At 41.7% G+C, this 20000-nt stretch overlaps 1 protein-coding gene across 15 annotated transcripts in view; it reads right to left on the minus strand.

Moving 5' to 3' along the window:
* mrtfab (myocardin related transcription factor Ab) overlaps positions 1-20000 on the minus strand; it is a 51114-nt gene that overhangs the window by 12490 nt on the left and 18624 nt on the right. For 14 of the 15 annotated variants that reach the window (XM_078278470.1, XM_078278474.1, XM_078278471.1 and 11 more), the window contains 4 exons: positions 9315-9380; positions 2526-2581; positions 1502-1577; positions 652-810 (listed from right to left, as the gene is read on the minus strand). In XM_078278470.1, the coding sequence (XP_078134596.1) occupies positions 652-810; positions 1502-1577; positions 2526-2581; positions 9315-9380 (357 nt within the window). Of the gene's footprint in view, positions 1-651; positions 811-1501; positions 1578-2525; positions 2582-9314; positions 9381-9598; positions 9667-20000 lie in introns of those variants that run through there. The other variant, XM_078278472.1, reaches the window with a different exon arrangement.

The raw sequence follows: 20000 nt of genomic DNA on the forward strand, positions 1-20000 counted from the left end.
CTACAACAGGAAGGAAAGCTGGCAAAAAAATAGCCGACGCTGTTATGCGTAAATTACAAGGCTTATTAATATCACTTCCTCATCAGTCAGGCACAAAATCTGACCAGAATTACACTTTCTATAAACTTTTGTTGCTTTAGCCTATTATTTCAGTTGCAACCCTGGCAGTGGTAAGTGAACGTGAGAGAAGACAAAAATATGAAAACATAATTCAAACCGATGTGCGCATTGGCAACGCACGGCTCAAGAAGCCGACAAATAGCCTATACGTAATGCCCTCCGCTGAAAATCTATATCTTTCATAAAAATACCCATCGGGGAATGTTAACGGGGTTGTCGGTCTCTAAATGTTTAAGCTTTAATGAGCGCACATCTCTCTCTCTCTCTCTCTCTCTCTGGCGTACTGTATGTTTCTGTTATCTGGATCCTGATATTATGTTTAAATGTGTGTTTGTATTTGTGTGTATACATAACAGTGTCTGGCATTTCTGGTTATTAATTGCTCTTTAGTCTCCGTGCGTTTCTGAGTGTGACTGTAATGTGTGTTGATGGCGCTATGAGCGACTGAATGCTCTTATTAAAAGGTGTGCACATGTTGTACTGTTTTTCTGAAGACATTTAGAGCGGTATGCAATCTGTGTGCGTAGTTACCCAGCGGAGAGTGCACAGGGCAGTCGACAGACAGGATGTTCTTGTGAACCAGTTCGATGGGACCTGGTCTATGGGAGATCTTGTCGTTGAGGTCGTCGGCCAGTCGCGCTCGCTTTAGCTGCAGCTGCTTGGCCTGCAGGGACGGCTCTGCAGACGTCTCTGTGCAGGACACAGCGAAGACAACATGCACGCATGCAACTTCATTCATCAAGTAGTTTAGATAGATAGATATACTTTACTTTATTGAGACCAAATTAGGAAATTCCTATGTTAAAGCAGCAGGTAATCCAGGTATTGCACGGGAAAATATACTGTATATCAATAGAAAATAAACACAACAAATAATACAAATTAAAATATCTCAATACAGAATACAAGAAAAACATTTGCACACTCTATAAATATAACATATGAGAGAATACACAATATAAGATTAGACTACAATACACAATGCATATACTAACCTACTACTTCTAAAATATAAATAATTTTATTTTTGATGTATGAGATACCATCAGGTATGTGCTTTGTAAACAAAAGATGTATATCGACATAATCCCTTTAAATATGTCGAGGAGATTCATTAAGACAGGAGGTAATCATAGTTACTGAGTTTTCCGTTGAATTCTGAGAAATCTCATTTTTACTCAGTCCACACATAAATATAAAATAGGAACTGTACCATAACCTTATCACATGGAATTGGTTCCGTTTTGTTTACTCTATGGTTCCTATTTTGAATAAAGTTTCGTGTATTGGACCGGACCTAAACTTTTCATTCTACACTACTGAAATTACTAAGGGAATTCTTCAGAGCCTTAAAAAAATGAAGTTCCACTTAAAAACTCACCCTCCAGGATGTGCATCCTGACCAGCTCAGAGCGCTCAGGACGACACCGGATCTTCCTCTTCAGATAGTCCTCGGTCTAGGGTGTGTAAGAAAAAGGAAGATCACAAGCAAAAGGATGAGAAACAATACAGATAAAGACAATGTGGGGGAGACAGGAGAGATGCAACACAGCTGCAACAAGTCCTTAAAGTGATGCTTAGCAGATTTTAATCCAGCTCTGTGTCATCTTTGTGTGGGCAGTGTGTTTAGATGAACAGTGTTTGGCTTCTCTCCGTGGTGTCAGCGCTACGGAGCTCGGAGAAGCCGAGGTCTGCCGAGGTCGTCTTTCGTGCCACGGAAGAAAGCCACAAACCGCTCATCTGCCCCCACTGCCATGACACAGAGCTAGATTTAAATCATTTCTCAATGGACACTTGTTAAATGTAATAAACTGCTACAGTAAATCACATATATTATTTAGTTGCCATCTTTGTTGCATGTGTGCCAATACTGTGACATCACTCTCATTGAATTTTCTTGTGGATGACGTTTCTGCAGTTGGTACTTTTTTCTTTTATTTGTAAATGTAATACTTCTTTCCTTAATAATCTTTTAAGTAAAGATGGTTCTCGTTGCCAATGGTAACTATGATACAACTCAAAGCATCCACAAACCAGGTATTGATTAAATTACTATTCAATGACATGAATCAGTAATAGAGTACAACAGATTTTGAATTTAAATCAAGCTCCAGATGGCAGTGAGAGGTAGATCTGACCTTGGGTAATGTAAAAAAAAAAAACTGAGCAACCCTGTTGGTTTGTGCCGCTCCTTACCTAAAGGCTGCTACTACTACTACTACTACTACTACTACTACTATACGTATGGCACCTAAAGTTTTGATTTCTTATTTCCCGTCAGCATAATATTAAGTATCTATACTGACAGTATAATTAAATTACAAATAGTGCTATGCAATTCAAGCTGTTTAAACATACTGTAAGTGTTTTCCCCCTGCAGGAAACTCCGTACTTAAGACACTCACCCTCGCTCGCTCCAGACTCCTCCGCTGTTCGTGAAAGGCTGCTGGGCTCTTCAGCGCTGCATGGAGAGAGGGATGGAGAGAGAGATGGAGAAAGGGATGGAGAAAGAGAGAGGGATGAATGCAGCTCATAAGGATTCTAAAGAGTGTTGTGATGCTCCTTTCAGCAGGTGACAGTGTGAGAATAGATACAGCTACAGTATAGAGGAAGACAGACTCAAAGCAGAAGTGGCTGCAGGATGAGAGGGTCAGAAGTGCTATTCTAACCACACACTCTGATGACAGCTCAGTAGGCCGATGAGCCACTGCAGCATGCTGTGTGTGCAGGAATAAAGCAGCACCTTTCTTTCTGCAGTGAAAGCCGCTTCAGTTATTACAAATTAAACTGTACCTGCAATCCATTTCTTTGGCCGGTTGTTCGGACCTCAGTCATGTTATCATTGTGCTCATTGTGGCTTTTACATTGAAGCAGCTGTGGGAAGTGTTGAGTTGTAGCCAATGGTGGTGGCTTATCTTAGGTAAGTTAAGTTTTAGGGGAAAAAAATATTCAGACAAATCTCAAGGCTGTAACCATGACCATAAGCTTTCCCAAACCTTAACCCGGCCGTTTTATTAGCCTAAATGTAACCATACTGCCTTCAATACAGTTTTTCCACACTTTCTCTTAGCTTAAACTGACAACAGAATCTACATTTGGGGTGGACATGAGGGTGGACTTTCAAAACTATTTCAAAGACCAACTGTCTGTGTGAAGTCAGAGAGATGGACAGTAGCTTGAACATAAATTCTTGACGACTAGTCGTCTGGAGTGGATCGTTAAAAAGGAGCATAGAGACAGAGGAGAGGGCAGACTGACGGATAGACTGCTGCACACAAAGAAAATCTACATTCATCACGGCACTCAGCCGTGACTGCCTGCAATGTACTAGGGGTGCATGATATATTGACTTAATATTGTTATCGCGATATCACATTGCGAAATATTATATGAAAGTATGCAATATTTTGTGAAGCACTGCGTCCCGTCTGTTGGCTGTTTGATTTAGAGCCCGCTTGAAACGCTATAATGATCAGTCATTTCATTGGCCAGTTACCGTGCCACTTGCACACGTTAGTGCATGTCAGCGCACGGGACTACGTGACAAAGCGTAACACGTGACGTGTGTGCATATCTCAACAGAGTGACAGTGTAAGTGAAGAAATAGATAGAGACAACTAAACGGAACAAATCATGAGTGCATGATATTATCCCAAAAAAAACCCTGTTGCAGTTAATATGCCAAACAAGTCTCGCTAGCGAGTGTTTTTGCTAGTGGCACAAAGTATGACAAGAACTCGAAGAGACATACCGAAATCACCAATGCTGTAACGTACTATTTGGCCAAAGATATGACGCCCATCCACACAATGGATAAAAAAGGATTCAAGAAGCTTCTGAATGAACTAGACAAACGGTACCAAATGTCATCCCGCACCCATTTCTCACAGGTAGCTATCCCGCAACTTTATAAAAAGGCGGCGCAGGCAGAGTTTGGAGTCGGATAGATTGAATATTTTTCATTCAGGACTGACCTGTGGTCCAGCCGCACTACGGAGCCATATACAGTCAGGTCCATAAATATTGGGAAATCGACACAATTCTAATCTTTTTGGCTCTACACACCACCACAATGGAGTTGAAATGAATTGAACAAGATGTGCTTTAACTGCAGACTTTCAGCTTTAATTTGAGGGGATTTACATCCAAATCAGGTGAACGGTGTAGGAATTACAACAGTTTGTATATGTGCCTCCCACTTTTTAAGGGACCAAAAGTAATGGGACAATTGGCTGCTCAGCTGTTCCATGGCCAGGTGTGTGTTATTCCCTCATTATCCCATTTACAAGGAGCAGATAAAAGGTCCAGAGTTCATTTCAAGTGTGCTATTTGCATTTGGAATCTGTTGCTGTCAACTCTCAATATGAGATCCAAAGAGCTGTCACTATCAGTGAAGCAAGCCATCATTAGGCTGAAAAATCTAAACAAAACCATCAGAGAGATAGCAAAAACATTAGGTGTGGCCAAATCAACTGTTTGGAACATTCTTAAAAAGAAAGAACGTACCGGTGAGCTCAGCAACACCAAAAGACCTGGAAGACCACGGAAAACAACTGTGGTGGATGACCGAAGAATACTTTCCCTGGTGAAGAAAACACCCTTCACAACAGTTGGCCAGATCAAGAACACTCTTCAGGAGGTGGGTGTATGTGTGTCAAAGTCAACAATCAGAGAAGACTTCACCAGAGTGAATACAGAGGGTTCACTACAAGATGTAAACCATTGGTGAGCCTCAAAAAACAGGAAGGCCAGATTAGAGTTTGCCAAACAACATCTAAAAAAGCCTTCACATTTCTGGAACAACATCCTATGGACAGATGAGACAAAGATCAACTTGTACCAGAGTGATGGGAAGAGAAGAGTATGGAGAAGGAAAGGAACTGCTCATGATCCAAAGCATACCACCTCATCAGTGAAGTATGGTGGTGGTAGTGTCATGGCGTGGGCATGTATGGCTGCCAATGGAACTGGTTCTCTTGTATTTATTGATGATGTGACTGCTGACAAAAGCAGCAGGATGAATTCTGAAGTGTTTCGGGCAATATTATCTGCTCATATTCAGCCAAATGCTTCAGAACTCATTGGACGGCGCTTCACAGTGCAGATGGACAATGACCCGAAGCATACTGCGAAAGCAACCAAAGAGTCTTTTAAGGGAAAGAATTGGAATGTTATGCAATGGCCAAGTCAATCACCTGACCTGAATCCGATTGAGCATGCATTTCACTTGCTGAAGACAAAACTGAAGGGAAAATGCCCCAAGAACAAGCAGGAACTGAAGACAGTTGCAGTAGAGGCCTGGCAGAGCATCACCAGGGATGAAACCCAGCGTCTGGTGATGTCTATGCGTTCCAGACTTCAGGCTGTAATTGATTGCAAAGGATTTGCAACCAAGTATTAAAAAGTGAAAGTTTGATTTATGATTGTTAATCTGTCCCATTACTTTTGGTCCCTTAAAAAGTGTGAGGCACATATACAAACTGTTATTTATGGTGTAATTCCTACACCGTTCACCTGATTTGGATGTAAATACCCTCAAATTAAAGCTGAAAGTCTGCAGTTAAAGCACATCTTGTTCGTTTCATTTCAACTCCATTGTGGTGGTGTATAGAGCCAAAAAGATTAGAATTGTGTCGATGTCCCAATATTTATGGACCTGACTGTATAAGTCTCACTGTGCACTATATTGTTATGAATCTGTGAATATTGTTAAGATGCGCTTTCCCGTAACTTTTGTAATTTTACATGTTTAAAAAAAATCTAAATTAATCTCGATATCGTAATAGTCATAATCGATATCGTAATATTCATAATCGATATCGCAATATCACATTTTGTCAATATCGTGCAACCCTACAATGTACCTAGTATATGGGTGAGGGTGTAAATGTCTATGTGGTATGTGTGAATGGAAACATGTATTAATGCATTTCAAGCCAGACAGTTAATGCCTCAAAAGAAAAATTCGAGTAAAACTATTGACACAAAAATGTTGGTCCAAAACTTAAAATATCTAAAGTTTTTGTTAAAAACTAATTCAACGTGGGATAGTTTCGTGAACATTTTGTACGTAACATGGTTTGGTCCCATTAAGATATTGGGCCGAGAGCAGTTTCCAATTTAATATCATGACTAGAAAAGGTAAACAGACACACGCAAAGATGTTTGCTGTATTTGAGGAAGGATATTGGGAAGACAGTGGCAGTTACGATGATGCAACATAGCATTCATCGGATTGGTTAAGAGCTGGTGAAACTGTATGTGTGCTACAGATGACTGGGCTGGGGTGGGCGGCGTTGCTCATGTCACAACCCCTGATGTTCAAAGAAGACCTACATACCAGTTGTGACATGACCAACACTCGAGATCACAACCAAACAGCTCAAAACAGGCAACTGGTCAGCTGATCCTATTAATACCGTCTGCTGAACGTCAACAAAATAATTCTTGCTCATGTAATAAGGGTTTGACTGATATCTGCATATATCAGACTATTGGCCTTTTGTTCAGAATCAAATATCAGGCATACCTTGCTCACTGAGATTATTGGAAGACGTTGCAATGAAAATAAAATATGCATTTAACTGTTTGCTAACGTTTTGTGTGACGCAATCAAAATAATAATAATAAACTTGGGCAGCAATGAACCCTAGAGTATCCCAAACCACTGAAGAGACAGAATTAATGTAATGTAATCCATCACATAATGTAGCTCTAATGTAGTTGACATGCTGGTGATTGGCTGTCTAATGTTACACGTTGCAGAGGCAAGCAGGAACGCACAGAGACTCGGCTCACGTGTGTGTTGATGCATTTTGAAAGGCTTGGCTACAGTGTGTGTAACATGGATGTAAAGGAGCTAGTTAATAAAAAACACAAATTGTAACGTAATATGTAATGTGGTAATTTCTTTTTGGTAAAATCTCAGATGCTGATTAAGAAACTTTCAAGTAGTTAAAATGATCAGCCAGAAGCTCAGGCATACTATGATTTCTTTGTTGAATTACTACATCATATGAAAAACATGACTGACCTCTGGACACAGGGGCATCGTTATTGCTTGTTCACCCATATATCTATGCATTTAACATCTCCTAATCTAGCACAATGATTATCTCCGCTAAGGAGGTTACGTTTGATTGTCAGCAGGATAACTCCCGCCCGATTTTCACGAAACTCGGTGGGAGGGTGGAGCATGGACCAAGGAAGAACCCATTACATTTTGGAGCGGATCCTTATCATGGGGGCAGAGACACAAATGATTTGTCACTTCTGTTAACATTGCGAGATAGGGCATTAGGGCCTTGGCAGAGGTCTGCACTCTCTAAGTGCCCTTCTAGCTCTCGGTTGTATTCTCTTGTCCAGAAACACCCTGCTTCACACTTACATAGTTGATATTGACACATTGCACCAACAGCAACGTAGGAGCATCACTGCAGCAGATGGGAGGTCAAGGCTAACACCCCTGTGGTTACTGAGAGAGGAAGGCTGGGAAGTTACTCATTAACACCACCTACAGTTGCAAAACCAGTGTGAGGACCCTTCATCAGTTCCCATCATTCCAACTGCTCTGCAGCTGGGCAACATGATTGAAATATCTTATCATTATTGATATCCATCACAATTTGGACATATCATGGTACGATTCCACTGTCCACAAGTCGATAAATGATGATCACCCTCCTTGCTCTTTAGCAGTTCAAATGATCTTCACTGTCCTATAATTCAACAGGGGGCTTGACAGCTGAACAGACTTTGCTCTACCTAGCTGTGTCTCGAGGCAACAGTCAAAATAAGGGCTGTTTGGAAAATCCTATGTTCGAGGAAAACATCTCCTTGAGAGCAAACACAATCTTTGATGAATCTCTTATAAACCCGTTCCTTCCCTTGCTCCTTTTTTATGTATTATTGTCTCCACAGAAGTAAGAGTAAAATATTCCACCAGTACATGCTGATCCCAATTCAACATGAGGCCTGTTGCATAAGGAGGAACCAGACAGATTTACTGTAACTGCTAAATGGTCGAATGTGAGACTCCATGCTGCCCACTTAAACAAGTAGCTGGTCTGAGTGACCACTCTAGTGCATTCTTTAATGCCTAATCCATGCTTTTAATGCAAACAGAGCCAGGTTAAGTGTATTGTTAGTGCACTGATATGCAAACTAATTCACCAAGGGGTTATATTACCCAGATCAACCGAGATAGTAAACTAGAAAAAAAATGACAAAAATTACTAAACACTAAATACTTTTGGACAAATAACTCCATCTTCCCTTCTTGAAATTAACCTAGAATATTCAGTGCATCTTTAGTTACTCTGTCTGAACGGGGCCTGACAGTCACCTTCCCGGGTTTCCTACTTTCATTTGGAGACCTTTTCGACTCTACAATCACTTGGTCATAGCAGTAAACTACCATGCTCTATATACTGTATGAGGTTCAATCAAAAGGGGAAAAAAGCCTGGTACTTAACTGTCCATAGCTACATTCTACACTGAAACAAAAAGGAAAATAGAAAAACATATATCAGCCTTTTGTGATGTGCGGAACTGTGAAACAGGAAGCGGATACAGACTAAGAGGAAGCTGCCCTATTTGATAACACACAAAGTGGTGCAAAGACACCTCCAAATATGACACATGCAGAAGGCACACATTCATACCCTTAACACATGCAGATGAGGGCTGACATTTTCAGCGAAAAACAGGCGAAAGAAAGTTGTGTTACTTAAAGATATTTTGAAATCAAATACACACAAACACATCTAAGTATACAACATCTAAACATATCCTGTATAGCAGATATCGCATTTAGCTTGTGACTCAACCGGCCGTACACATATAGCTCAGCGTGAGTATTATGTAACAACCTAATTAATCTCTCATCAAGAAAGAGTTAACATTTTGACCTAAGCTCAAAAGGCACAGGCACACTACCCTAGTGGTCACCCGTAGTTTCCGAAGAACTTCCATACGCTAAACAGAAACTACATTACTACTCTGCATACTACAACACTACATCTTTAGCTGAGACTGAGTCACTTTGCGCTTTTTCTGTAGTGTGCATTGAGCATGTGCATCCCTGTTGAAGTAACAATATACCATGTGTATGTAAATGTTAAAAGGGAACTACCCACATCGACGAAACATGTTTGCAGAATACAGTTCATTTCAATTCAGGGACTGAGACTTACGTGGCATGATCCCTTGGCTGACCAGTTCCTCTCGTGTACGTCTCTGCTGGAGTTTAAGCTGGAGGACTGCATGGAGACAGCAGAGGTGAGGGGGGGGGGAGAAGGAGAAGAAGAGAAATTCAGTGACGGCCGGTGAGAATAACAAACTACAGCGATGGAGCTCTGAGCCCCTGAAGCTTCAATTCTTATTGTCCACTAATCAGCAGTCCATCTACCATTTATATGGTTTACATAAATAACCCCGCACAGGAACCCATATGCATTTGAATTGACATGAAGAGGACCTGCACTCTCTGGCACCCAATTCATCCTCCCATTTCACCCTGCTTCCGTGCTTTTTTTTTTTAAGCTAACAGGCAGAGGAGGTTGGTACAAAGAGGGTGTGATCAACATACTACACACTTCCTGTTTCTGGACCTTTTTTTTTTTTTTTCATTTCTGTGCAGATAAATAAAAGAAAAAAAAGAGTAATCACTAGAAGAATGTGTACGATAGATAGAGCAAGCACAGCAAAAAGGATGAGAGAAACCAGCACAGGAAGGGAAAAGGAACAGTTAGAACGCAGACTGAAACAAGACCAGCTTCGATTAGAGAGTAGTAAAAAAAAAAAATTACGCATATGGGCCGATTGCACAGCCATTTTAAAACAGGAAGCACTTGTTACATACCACAGAGGCCGCGTGAGAGAGTTTCAAGAAACACAGCGCTGGACAAAACGAGTAGGACCGTGTTTGACCTTGCTGCATACACAAAGTTCCTGTTGTCGTGCATTGTGTAGCCCGGTCATTCTCATCTTGGTAAAGTCAAAACTTATTTAACAAATAACAGACCCTTGGGCTGAATGCTCATTCTAGCCTCATGATCATAGATTATTGATACATTAGAAACCGAGTAAGACCAGGGCAAGATAAAGAATTCTACAGAATAACAATTCAAATATGGACAGCTGCAGAATCATGCAAGTGCATTGTATTTCATCATTTGCTGCAGTATCAGTTTCTCTGCAACACAGTAAGAAGTAATTTAGGGAAGTGACCTTTCAGCCAGTCACACAGACAACTAACCAACTACAAACACATCACCGACCATGCCAGGGCAGTACAGAACAGCTACAGGGTCACCGCAAACATTTGTGGTGTGATGGGTTCTCTTAAGGTTGTTAAGACACGGATATGGCACTATACTTCCCCTGGGCTTCTTGGCAACAGCTTGTTTCCATTTACAAAAAGAAGATGTGGTACACTTACTGTTCATCTTGGTTTTAAGTTCACAGTATTTGATAAAATCATTGGAAGGAACGTTTTTTTTCTAAACGCTATTTTCACTCCACTGAGCTGAGACTCTTGTTTTATATGTACCATCTGTCTCTGTTGAAGGGGTGTGTGTGTGTGTGTGTACCATGAAGTGTAACACGCCACTGAAGCTTCCCAAGCATTTCAGGGCCAGGGTTGTGTCTGCTACACAAGCAGCACCTGTTCCTTCCCACTAACAAAGTGACATCATTGGTGCTCGAAGGCTAGCTAACGAGTTAGCCGTCCTGCGTAGCTGCTGCTGTGTTAGCCCTCTGTTATGACAAACAATCCAGGCCTGGACAGAACCACTGCGAGTTCCCAGAGCGTCAGAGCCCTGTGCAACTAAATGTCATTCCTTGGCTCTAAATCCTTGCTGGTGATCCCAGCTCCTCTTTGTTATATTTACAAGTGTGCGTGCTCTAAATCGTGACTGATCAGGCTAGCACTAGAGACTCGCCTCTGGAAGCAATAACATGTCAGTTCACATTCAGCGACGTAAACACAGAGACCTAAACATAGCCGGGCAAGTTCATGTATATGTTGCACCAGCAGCTGAGAGATTCTTTTTCCCACAGTGCCATACAAATGGGCAAACACTTCAGAGACTCACGTGTTGCCTGAACACAGACACACACAGACACACACACACGGCAGAGTGCAGGATAAGATGCCAAGCCACTTGGCACTTCCAGGGAAGAGGTCTATTCTGGGAAAGAGAATCTTACACTTCCCTCTATCCCAGCCCCACATCTCCATGCTCCCTTCTCGTATTCTTTCACACAGACAGGACACTCCAGTCAACTTATTTGTTCTCTCATGCACTCTCTCTCATTCCTCTCTTTATGCCTCATCTCTGGCAGTAAGTGAACTGGAAGTGCTTGCATTAGCTGTTTAGTCCAGTGGCCATAGTGGCTGGGAACGGCTGTTATCACCAGTCTGTCAACCAACTGAATTACTAAGTAAAGAGACATTAGTTTATAAATTTAAAAAAAAGTGACACCTCATACACTCCAGCGGAGGTGCTAAGTGTAAAATGCTGCAGTGGTGTTAAAACTGTAGACTGATGTGGGAAAACCAAATCATACAAAATTATCTATAAATAACATGCAAGCATGGGGGATTCAAAACCCAAATCCTACACAAATATGAAGGCCAGAGTTGTTAGTACAGAAATCATAACCATAAGTTCTGCATTGGGGTTAGAAGTGTAAATGACAACTTTTGTACTGATAGTGAGTGTTTACATGCAGTTGAGACACGTAGCTATTGTCAACTATCTGCAGTTATCTGATTTCTTAAACGTTGAAGAAACGTCAGTGTGGATTGGTGTTCGAAAAAATGAGTTAAATTTGACAATGCCCTTATCTAAATCAGAGGGCCATTTTGGTTAATTTAAGAAAAGGATGAAAGGGCAGGGCAGTTTTATTGGGATACTAGGCCACAGCCAAAACTGGCCTCTGCACTTAAAAGTTAAAGTTAGAGCCAACACTCAGAGGGAGAAACACTGAGACAGTATTTACAGTTTTTAAATGAAGCAGGGGGAACAATGGTGAAAAAGCAAGCAAATTATAAGCCATAACCAGCATACCTTTAGCCTGGCTCAACGGATGTGCATTGCTGAGATAAAGCCTGAGAGACTCCCTCTGCTATTTATTTTGCATGGGCCATTGATGTATAATAAAACCTGGATACAGCATTCAAGGTGGAGCCCCCTTCATTCCTATGAGAGTTGCTCAGCAGCGCGTGCTTCCACACTAAAGGCCCCTTAGAGCAGGTGCACTAGAGAACTTCCCCGGCCGAGCCGGCTACTTCCCGTTTAGCACTCCGCTAACTTGAATAGGGATTAAATGATTGGTAACACTTTACCTGAAGGTATCGACATAACTATGACATGACACTGTCATGAATGTGTCAAAAACGTTTATGACTGTTCATAACTTCTGTCATTAAGTGTCATTTGGTTTTTGTCATGACAAGTTGACATTGTTTGGGTTGTCTTGATTATGACAACTTGACATTAATCAAAGTGACATTACCAGAAGTTGTCTTGGTCATGACAAGTTGACATTAAATTTGTTTCGAGTGTCCTTATTAAGACAACTTGACATTAAACAGGATGACATTATGTCAAGTTGTCTTTACAAAGACATCCCAAACAAATGTAACGTCAACTTGTCATGACCAGGACAACTTCTGGTAATGTCACTTTGATTAATGTCAAGTTGTCATAATCAAGACAACCCAAACAATGTCAACTTGTCATGACAAAAACCGAATGACACTTAATGACAGAAGTCATAAACGCTTATGACTTGTTTATAACGTTTATGACACGTTCATGACAGTGTCATGTCATAGTTATGACAGTGTCATATCACAATTATGTCGATACCTTCAAGTAAAGGGTTACCAAATGATTTAATCGTGCGGCTCGTTTAGACTTTTCAAATGTTATCGGAATGAACGGATCAAATTCTGATAGAAATACAAACAAGCCAGAGCATTATGTTTCTCCTATCCTATCCTGATAAACACAAATAATACACAACCACTGATCAAATCTTCAGCTGATAAAGTTTCTGTTGATTAGATGAGGTAATCAAGTTCAGCATTTGAACACAGCAGTCTTGCAGCTACAAACTATGTCTTATTACACAGCAAAAATGTGTTGAAGTTGAGGAAATAAAATAATATTGTCCAGACCTAAAGTAGTAAAACACGCATGTTAGGGAATTCTGTGTGCATATGCTGACACAGAGGTCACTGTCCACTTTTGAACAAGACCTTTGACAATGTAATAGTAGTGGGGAAAGAAGCACCCAAGGGTTCGGTGTAAGGTTCAAGAGGCATCGGAGAGTGAGAAGAAGTCAGCGAGGTAGAGCCAAGTTCTTAGTGGCCAAGTAGGCTAATCCTGCTTATTCGTCATTAGATCTGTTTAAACATGTCCGAGTTCGTCACCGTCCCCAAAGCCCCCCAGGCTTGACACAGTAAAGCCTACACACATTGGCATTAGCAACACACATGAAGGCAGAATGCTCCGTGCCCACACTGGGTGAAATAGTGAGCACATGAAGAAGGAAACGTACATGATCACACTGCCACACACTCGGTTAACAAACACAAGTTTCACAGACGCATTGGCGTTGGTAAAACCTATTTGGAAAACCTGTTAAAATGTTCTCCTGCATGAGCTCATCATTTGCACAGTAGCTTTGTTTAGACTGCATCTGTTGAACAGAGAGATGAGCGCAGCGCCTGACCACAGCAAATATTACACACATCAGTGAGAAAGGAAAGAGGCTAGAGGGCAGAAACAATACAAGGTTAAGGCCATTCACACATCAGAGTCACTTCCACTGCCTTCGCACTGTGCTGGGAAGCCAGACGACAAGAGGGGTTGTAGGGAATACTAATTATCTTAAAGTTCAAGAAGGATGAGTCAAATTCCCAGAGCTTTTTACGGCTCTACGCAATTCCTGTCACTTACTCTGGACATGATGAGTGCCTCCTTTGAAGAATTTAGCAAAAAGCACCTGGAATAATAACTGACAGCTGGGGTGTCGTGCATGCAGTGACACTGTAACATGCCGGCTGTTTTTATGGTACAATCAAAATTCCTTCCACCTTTTTGGCTGGACCGTAGGACCAGCACTACAACCTCAAAACTCTGTCGCTCTGTGACTGAGTGATTACGTTACACCATTGGTCAGAATGTGTGAGGGCATCTGTGTTTTTTATTTTATTTTTTTTTACCATTGGCCATTGCCCTTTCAAACTGTACTGGCGCGACACAGGCTTTTACCTCCGCTATCGCCCATTAATCAGCTAATTAACTTCATCAAGTCACAGCAGTGGATGTTGTTGTGCTGGCTAGGTCTGATGACATCACTGACGTGCGTAATAACTAGCCATGTGGATTTACTCAGCCAGCAGCTAAGTTTACAATAATTTGCACATTTTAAGATACGTGGCAAACTAAGACAAATGGTTAGACTTCTTTCTTTGCCAGCAAAAGCAGGGAAGAAGAAGACTGCACGCATGTAAAGATGGGCGCAAAATGGAGGATTCAATATGGAATAAAAATTGGTTTTACGAATGCATTCAACAGGTTTTTTCGGTCTCCAGGATACACACAATGAGTTTTGGTGCATAAACGTTAATTTGTTTCTTTACAACAAAACTCCACAGGGCACCTTTAAAGTGCTCATATTATGTCATTTTCAGGTTCATAATTGTATTTAGAGGTTATATCAGAATAGGTTTACATGGTTTAATAAAAAATAAAAAAACATATTGTTGTTGTACTGCACATTGCTGCAGCTCCTCTTTTCACCCTGTGTGTTGAGCTCTCTGTTTTAGCTACAGAGTGAGACATCTCACTTCTATTCCATCTTGTTGGGACTCGCACATGCGCAGTAGCTAGGTAAGGACTACTAGCCAGTCAGAAGCAGAGTATGAGGGCGTGCCACACTAGCAGCTAGGCGAGCATTATAACGTGTGTTACAAAGTGACGCACGGTCGTCACGGAAGTAAAGGCTGGACTACAATAGAGCTGTTTGGAGCAGTTTGTGAACAGTGTTTTCTGTTGGAGATGGTAAGTCCCTTTGGGGTGGACTTTGGGCTTTTTCACTTTGTAAACCTATAACGTGCACAACAAAGATATATAAAACAACGGAAAGAGAAAAAGCATAATATGAGCACTTTAAGACTGAAGTAATATGTGGTGTGACTTCACATGCTCAGTCATTTACACCTGTGGTCGCCCACACTCCCATAACTTGACATAGTGGTCAAGTCTGTCTTTCTATTGAACAGGTTTATCAGAGAGAACAGAAAACACTTCTGCTTCCTTCCTACACATGCAAGTCGTCCAAATCGCCTATCTTTAGAAAAGCCCCATTAACTATTAAAGTGAAGCCATAAAGTCCTGGTATGAACTTGTAGACTGAATCACATGCACACAAATCACATCAGCTATCCTGTGTCTCTACTGACTATGTGCAGCTCCAGATCGCCCACCTTCTTTCAGGCTGTGATAGACAAGTCTGTCATGATCCATCATCAGTACTGCCTTCTCCATGTCTTCTCCCATTAGGGGAGAGCCCGGGGGGGAGGGCTCAAAGGACAGGCAATGGTTGGTGTCCAGCATTATCATTCAGAATGGAGATAAATTATTTAGTTGACATTAAACTTCTCATTCAAAAGCGGTCCTCCTCAAATCTCAAATGTTGGCCGTTTTGGCTGAAGAGGGGAGGAAAGAAGAGTCCTGGATGTGTCCAAACTGCAACAGCTGTCCCTTCAATTAGCTGTCCCCTCTCCAAGGGAAGGACAGGAATCAAATGCTTCGGAAGACCCCCATACAAGTCAAAGAAAATCTCCTTTTAAATCAAAACGTGAAGGAAAAATGCTGCTACTGCCTCTCCTCTTCTCTCCAAGCGCCTCGCTCTCTTCTGTATCAGAGAAATCGATTAGTCTGTCTCGAATTCTCTCTCTCTTTCTCTTCTTCCTCCTGCTCTCTCCTTCCCTTGCAGTGGCAGCCGGCGAGTCACGACAGCGCTGCTCTGCAAAGGTTTCCAGAGAGACAGGGGAGGGGGGAATCCACAGGGCAAGTCGTGGATGAAAAGAACAAGGGAGCGGAGGAAACTGAAAAGAGGCCAGTGGCGGAGGAAAAGAGGCGACAGGGAGCGCTGGTCGCTCTCTCTCTCTCTCTCTCTCTCTCTCTCTCTCTCTCACTCTCTCACTCTCCCCCCGATAAAGTTCTCCTGCTCAGCTGTTGTCATTCATTCACTGTTATGGCTGCCACATGCTAACGCCTCCCTGTCAAACACATGCACACAAACATAGCATACAGAACAAAACCACAGCATTATCAAGGAGACAATCTGTCCTTGAACACTTTCTAGATTACATAGGTGACTCCTTTATTTCTAAACCGTTTTTATTGGATGAGTGTAAACAGAAGTAACTGTTGTCAGCGATGACCTCATCCAACATAATCGACCATTGTCAAAGATACTTGGGTAAATCTGATACTGGGATGAATCACTCTCACACACACACACACACACACACACACACACAGACACTTTTAGAGTGATTGATTGATACCCAATCACCACTGCAATTCTGAAATATATTTTTTTTTCTGAACAGTCCACCCTTGAGAAAAGGCATCCCGTTCAGACAGGGAAATATGTTCTGAGAGGGAATGAGACTCCTATCGGACTGGTGCGACCGAAGAATCAAAGCTGATGCATCCTAATAATCCTGTCGGGCAAACTCAAATTTTTTTGCGGTCCAGTCCCACCACCAAACTGTCTGTGGCTCCTGCAGAATGCTGATGTTAAACCCTGTCCCTGGCCGCACCCCCCTTCCCCCTCTCTCCACTCTGTTTTAAATAGCAAGGCCAGCTGGCCATAAGGGGGCTATATTCAGCTTAGTATCACCTGTGCGCTCGCAGGGTAAGGTTACTCTGAGGCACACACATCACTGCCTGCAAATACACACGCAAACTTTTAAGCCGCTTTCACCGGGCTGAATCAATGTTTTATGATACATGACACAACGGGAGATACAATGCTTTCATACCTTTCATTTCACTATACATACAGCACAGAGAGTAGGGCTGCGCGATATGAGGAAAATATGCGATATGCAATAACGTTGTTGAATATCGCGATAACATATTACTTAAAAGCTAAATAAAGAGATATTAAAGTCTACTCAGTTCTGCTGCTCTCAGTGTTCTGCTATAATACAACAAATTGCTTGTTGAGTTTAAAACAAATGAAAGGAAATCATTTCCAGCATTTTTTATTGTAACAAATTGAACATTGAATTGAATATAAAAGGTACCACTAAAAAAAGAATGACAATTATATGATAAAGTGCCGTTTTCAGCTGATATTTTCTTTCAACGAACACAAAAAAATCTCTGAGTGTCTTTAGCAATATGTTGCAGCCTTTGTGATGTGAATATTGCGCCAGTTGATATTGCGATGACGATAAAAAACGATATATTGTGCAGCCCTAACAGAGAGGGGTCGACCTATTAATAAACACAAAGGCCTGAGTATAAATATCAAAACGCAGCACACTGTGTGATATCATGGCAGACCAGTACAGAACACCTCTATCACACAGATGAGAGACACACACACACACACACACACACACACACACACACACACACACACACACACACACACACACACACACACACACACACACACACACACACACACAGCACCTGAAAACACAGACAGCACCTTGAACAAACGGTGACTGGTATCTACAATAACTGTCTGTTATGTGTGTGTGATTAAAGTCCACCTGCTGCTATGATTCACAGTCTGGGCAGGAAACAAAGAGATGACAACACACAAGGATTAGGATGTCGCCGTGTGGGTTGAGCCAATCTCAGCAACACACGCACACACACACACACACACACACACATCATCACCAACTGACACACAGCATGCCAAACATGTCTGTTTGTTTTCATCTTCATGGAACAATATCCTGAATTTTCACTTTAGTTTTTTGCAACTGCAATTTTACAACTCTAATTCTGTGATTCAATCGGTGTTTTCCACATAACAAAACACATGGGGCCTTGATTTAAATGGCAATATAAACATCATGAGAGGACGCTAATATAAAGTCTGTGTTGTTCGATAACTGTCGTTGTAACCTTCGACCGACGGCAGGGTAAAGCAGCGGTTTGCAGGGGAGTTTTTATTGTTTTAGGGCTTAGTGGGCACAATGTGTGGGAAGTACAGTTATGTTCTTTCTCGTGACTTGACCACACCTACATTAGTACTAGGTGTGGATGGACTAAGTATCTAGGAACTATTAGAGTCTACAGCCATGCTAGCGGCTCTGTGGGGCTGCACATAGGCACAGCTGGGCTTTGAGCTACATGCTTTTAATGATCGAACATGCTGATGTTTAGCATGTTTATTCATCCTCTTAAAACCGTTGTTGAAATATGAATATAGGGCTGTTGCTGCCGTTACTCAGGTTAGACCCAGCGCTGGACTGCGGGGGTGTGCGGTTTCAATGGGAACGCAGACGGTTTCATCTGAAGTAGGTTGGAAAAACAAGACATTTAACGCAAAGTAACGTTTTTCGTTTACTGTGCTTGGCGCCCTGCTGCTCCGCCTTCTCAGAGGTGGTGTTCTGTTTAACCGAGTGAGATAGATAGATAGATAGATAGATAATCTAATAGCACAAAGACCATGAACTATGACACACCTGATTTCCAGGAGGGTTGCCAATGTTTAAAATGTATACCAGTCAGAGATGCTCACAAGTCTCTGAGCTTGAGTTCAAGTCAAGTCTCTCGTGGTTACGAGTTGTATCACCTGCTCAGAACACTGCATAGCTATATATAAGGAATTTAAAGCATGCAATATGTTACTATGACTCCTATTATCATACAGTATTAGCTTTGATTAGTTGTTTGGTATATAATCAGTATAAACAGGCTATTGCAATATGACAAAAAACACCAGGAATGCTTTACTTTCAAGTTAATACTTAGTTTGCCTTGTAACATGAACATACAGTTCAGTATAGACCAAATATTGAGGATGTAATGTGCACTCTGTCTACAACCATTGACAGCCTAAAAACTACTGCAAGTCAACACATCCCCCAGACTCTCAAACCCAGTGTAACGTTAACTTAATAAAACTGTAGCGTTATGATCAAAATTAAACCTGTAACCTGTTTGCAGCAGACAATTATTAACGCAGTGGCAGCCAGCGGGACGTAAATGATTACGTAACGTTAAATCCCCCCCGAAAAGTTTGGCAAACAATTTTCAAGTTCATTCATCTTTTCATAACATCTAGCGAAGTCAAAGTTAAGGTCGTAGCTGAAGCAAGAAGCAAGCTAACGTTAGATGGCCAATGCTGAGCTAAACACGTTTGCCAACCTATCAGGGTGCGTTTTCAGGTGCCTGATAAAATGATATGTTTGAGCCAGAATCCTGTATCTTGATACCACATATTAAGCATTCGTCAATTCTTTTGTTTGGGCATTGTTGTCTGAAGTTTTTAAAGCCAAAGCTTCTGATGAATGGCACTGCAGCTGACGGTCGACATGTTTGTTGTCCTCTCTCGTGTGTGGCCGGTGTCCGCGCGCAGCAGATATGTTAGGTGTTACGTAGGTGGCTCATAGGTTACGCAGGGAGGGGAATAACATTCAGCTCATCAGACGTTTCTTAAAAATAAAGACTGTTCACGAGTCCCGCATCTCCAGTCCGAGTCGAGTCTAGTCACTGTGTGTGTGACCTAAGTGCGACTCGAGTCCGAGTCTCAAGCTCCCCATCAGAGTCCCCATCTCTGATACCAGTACTATTAATATATGATGTTTTTGCATGTTG

Source organism: Sander vitreus, chromosome 21, assembly GCF_031162955.1.
Source record: "Sander vitreus isolate 19-12246 chromosome 21, sanVit1, whole genome shotgun sequence".
In the NCBI taxonomy this organism is placed as follows: Eukaryota; Metazoa; Chordata; class Actinopteri; order Perciformes; family Percidae; genus Sander; species Sander vitreus.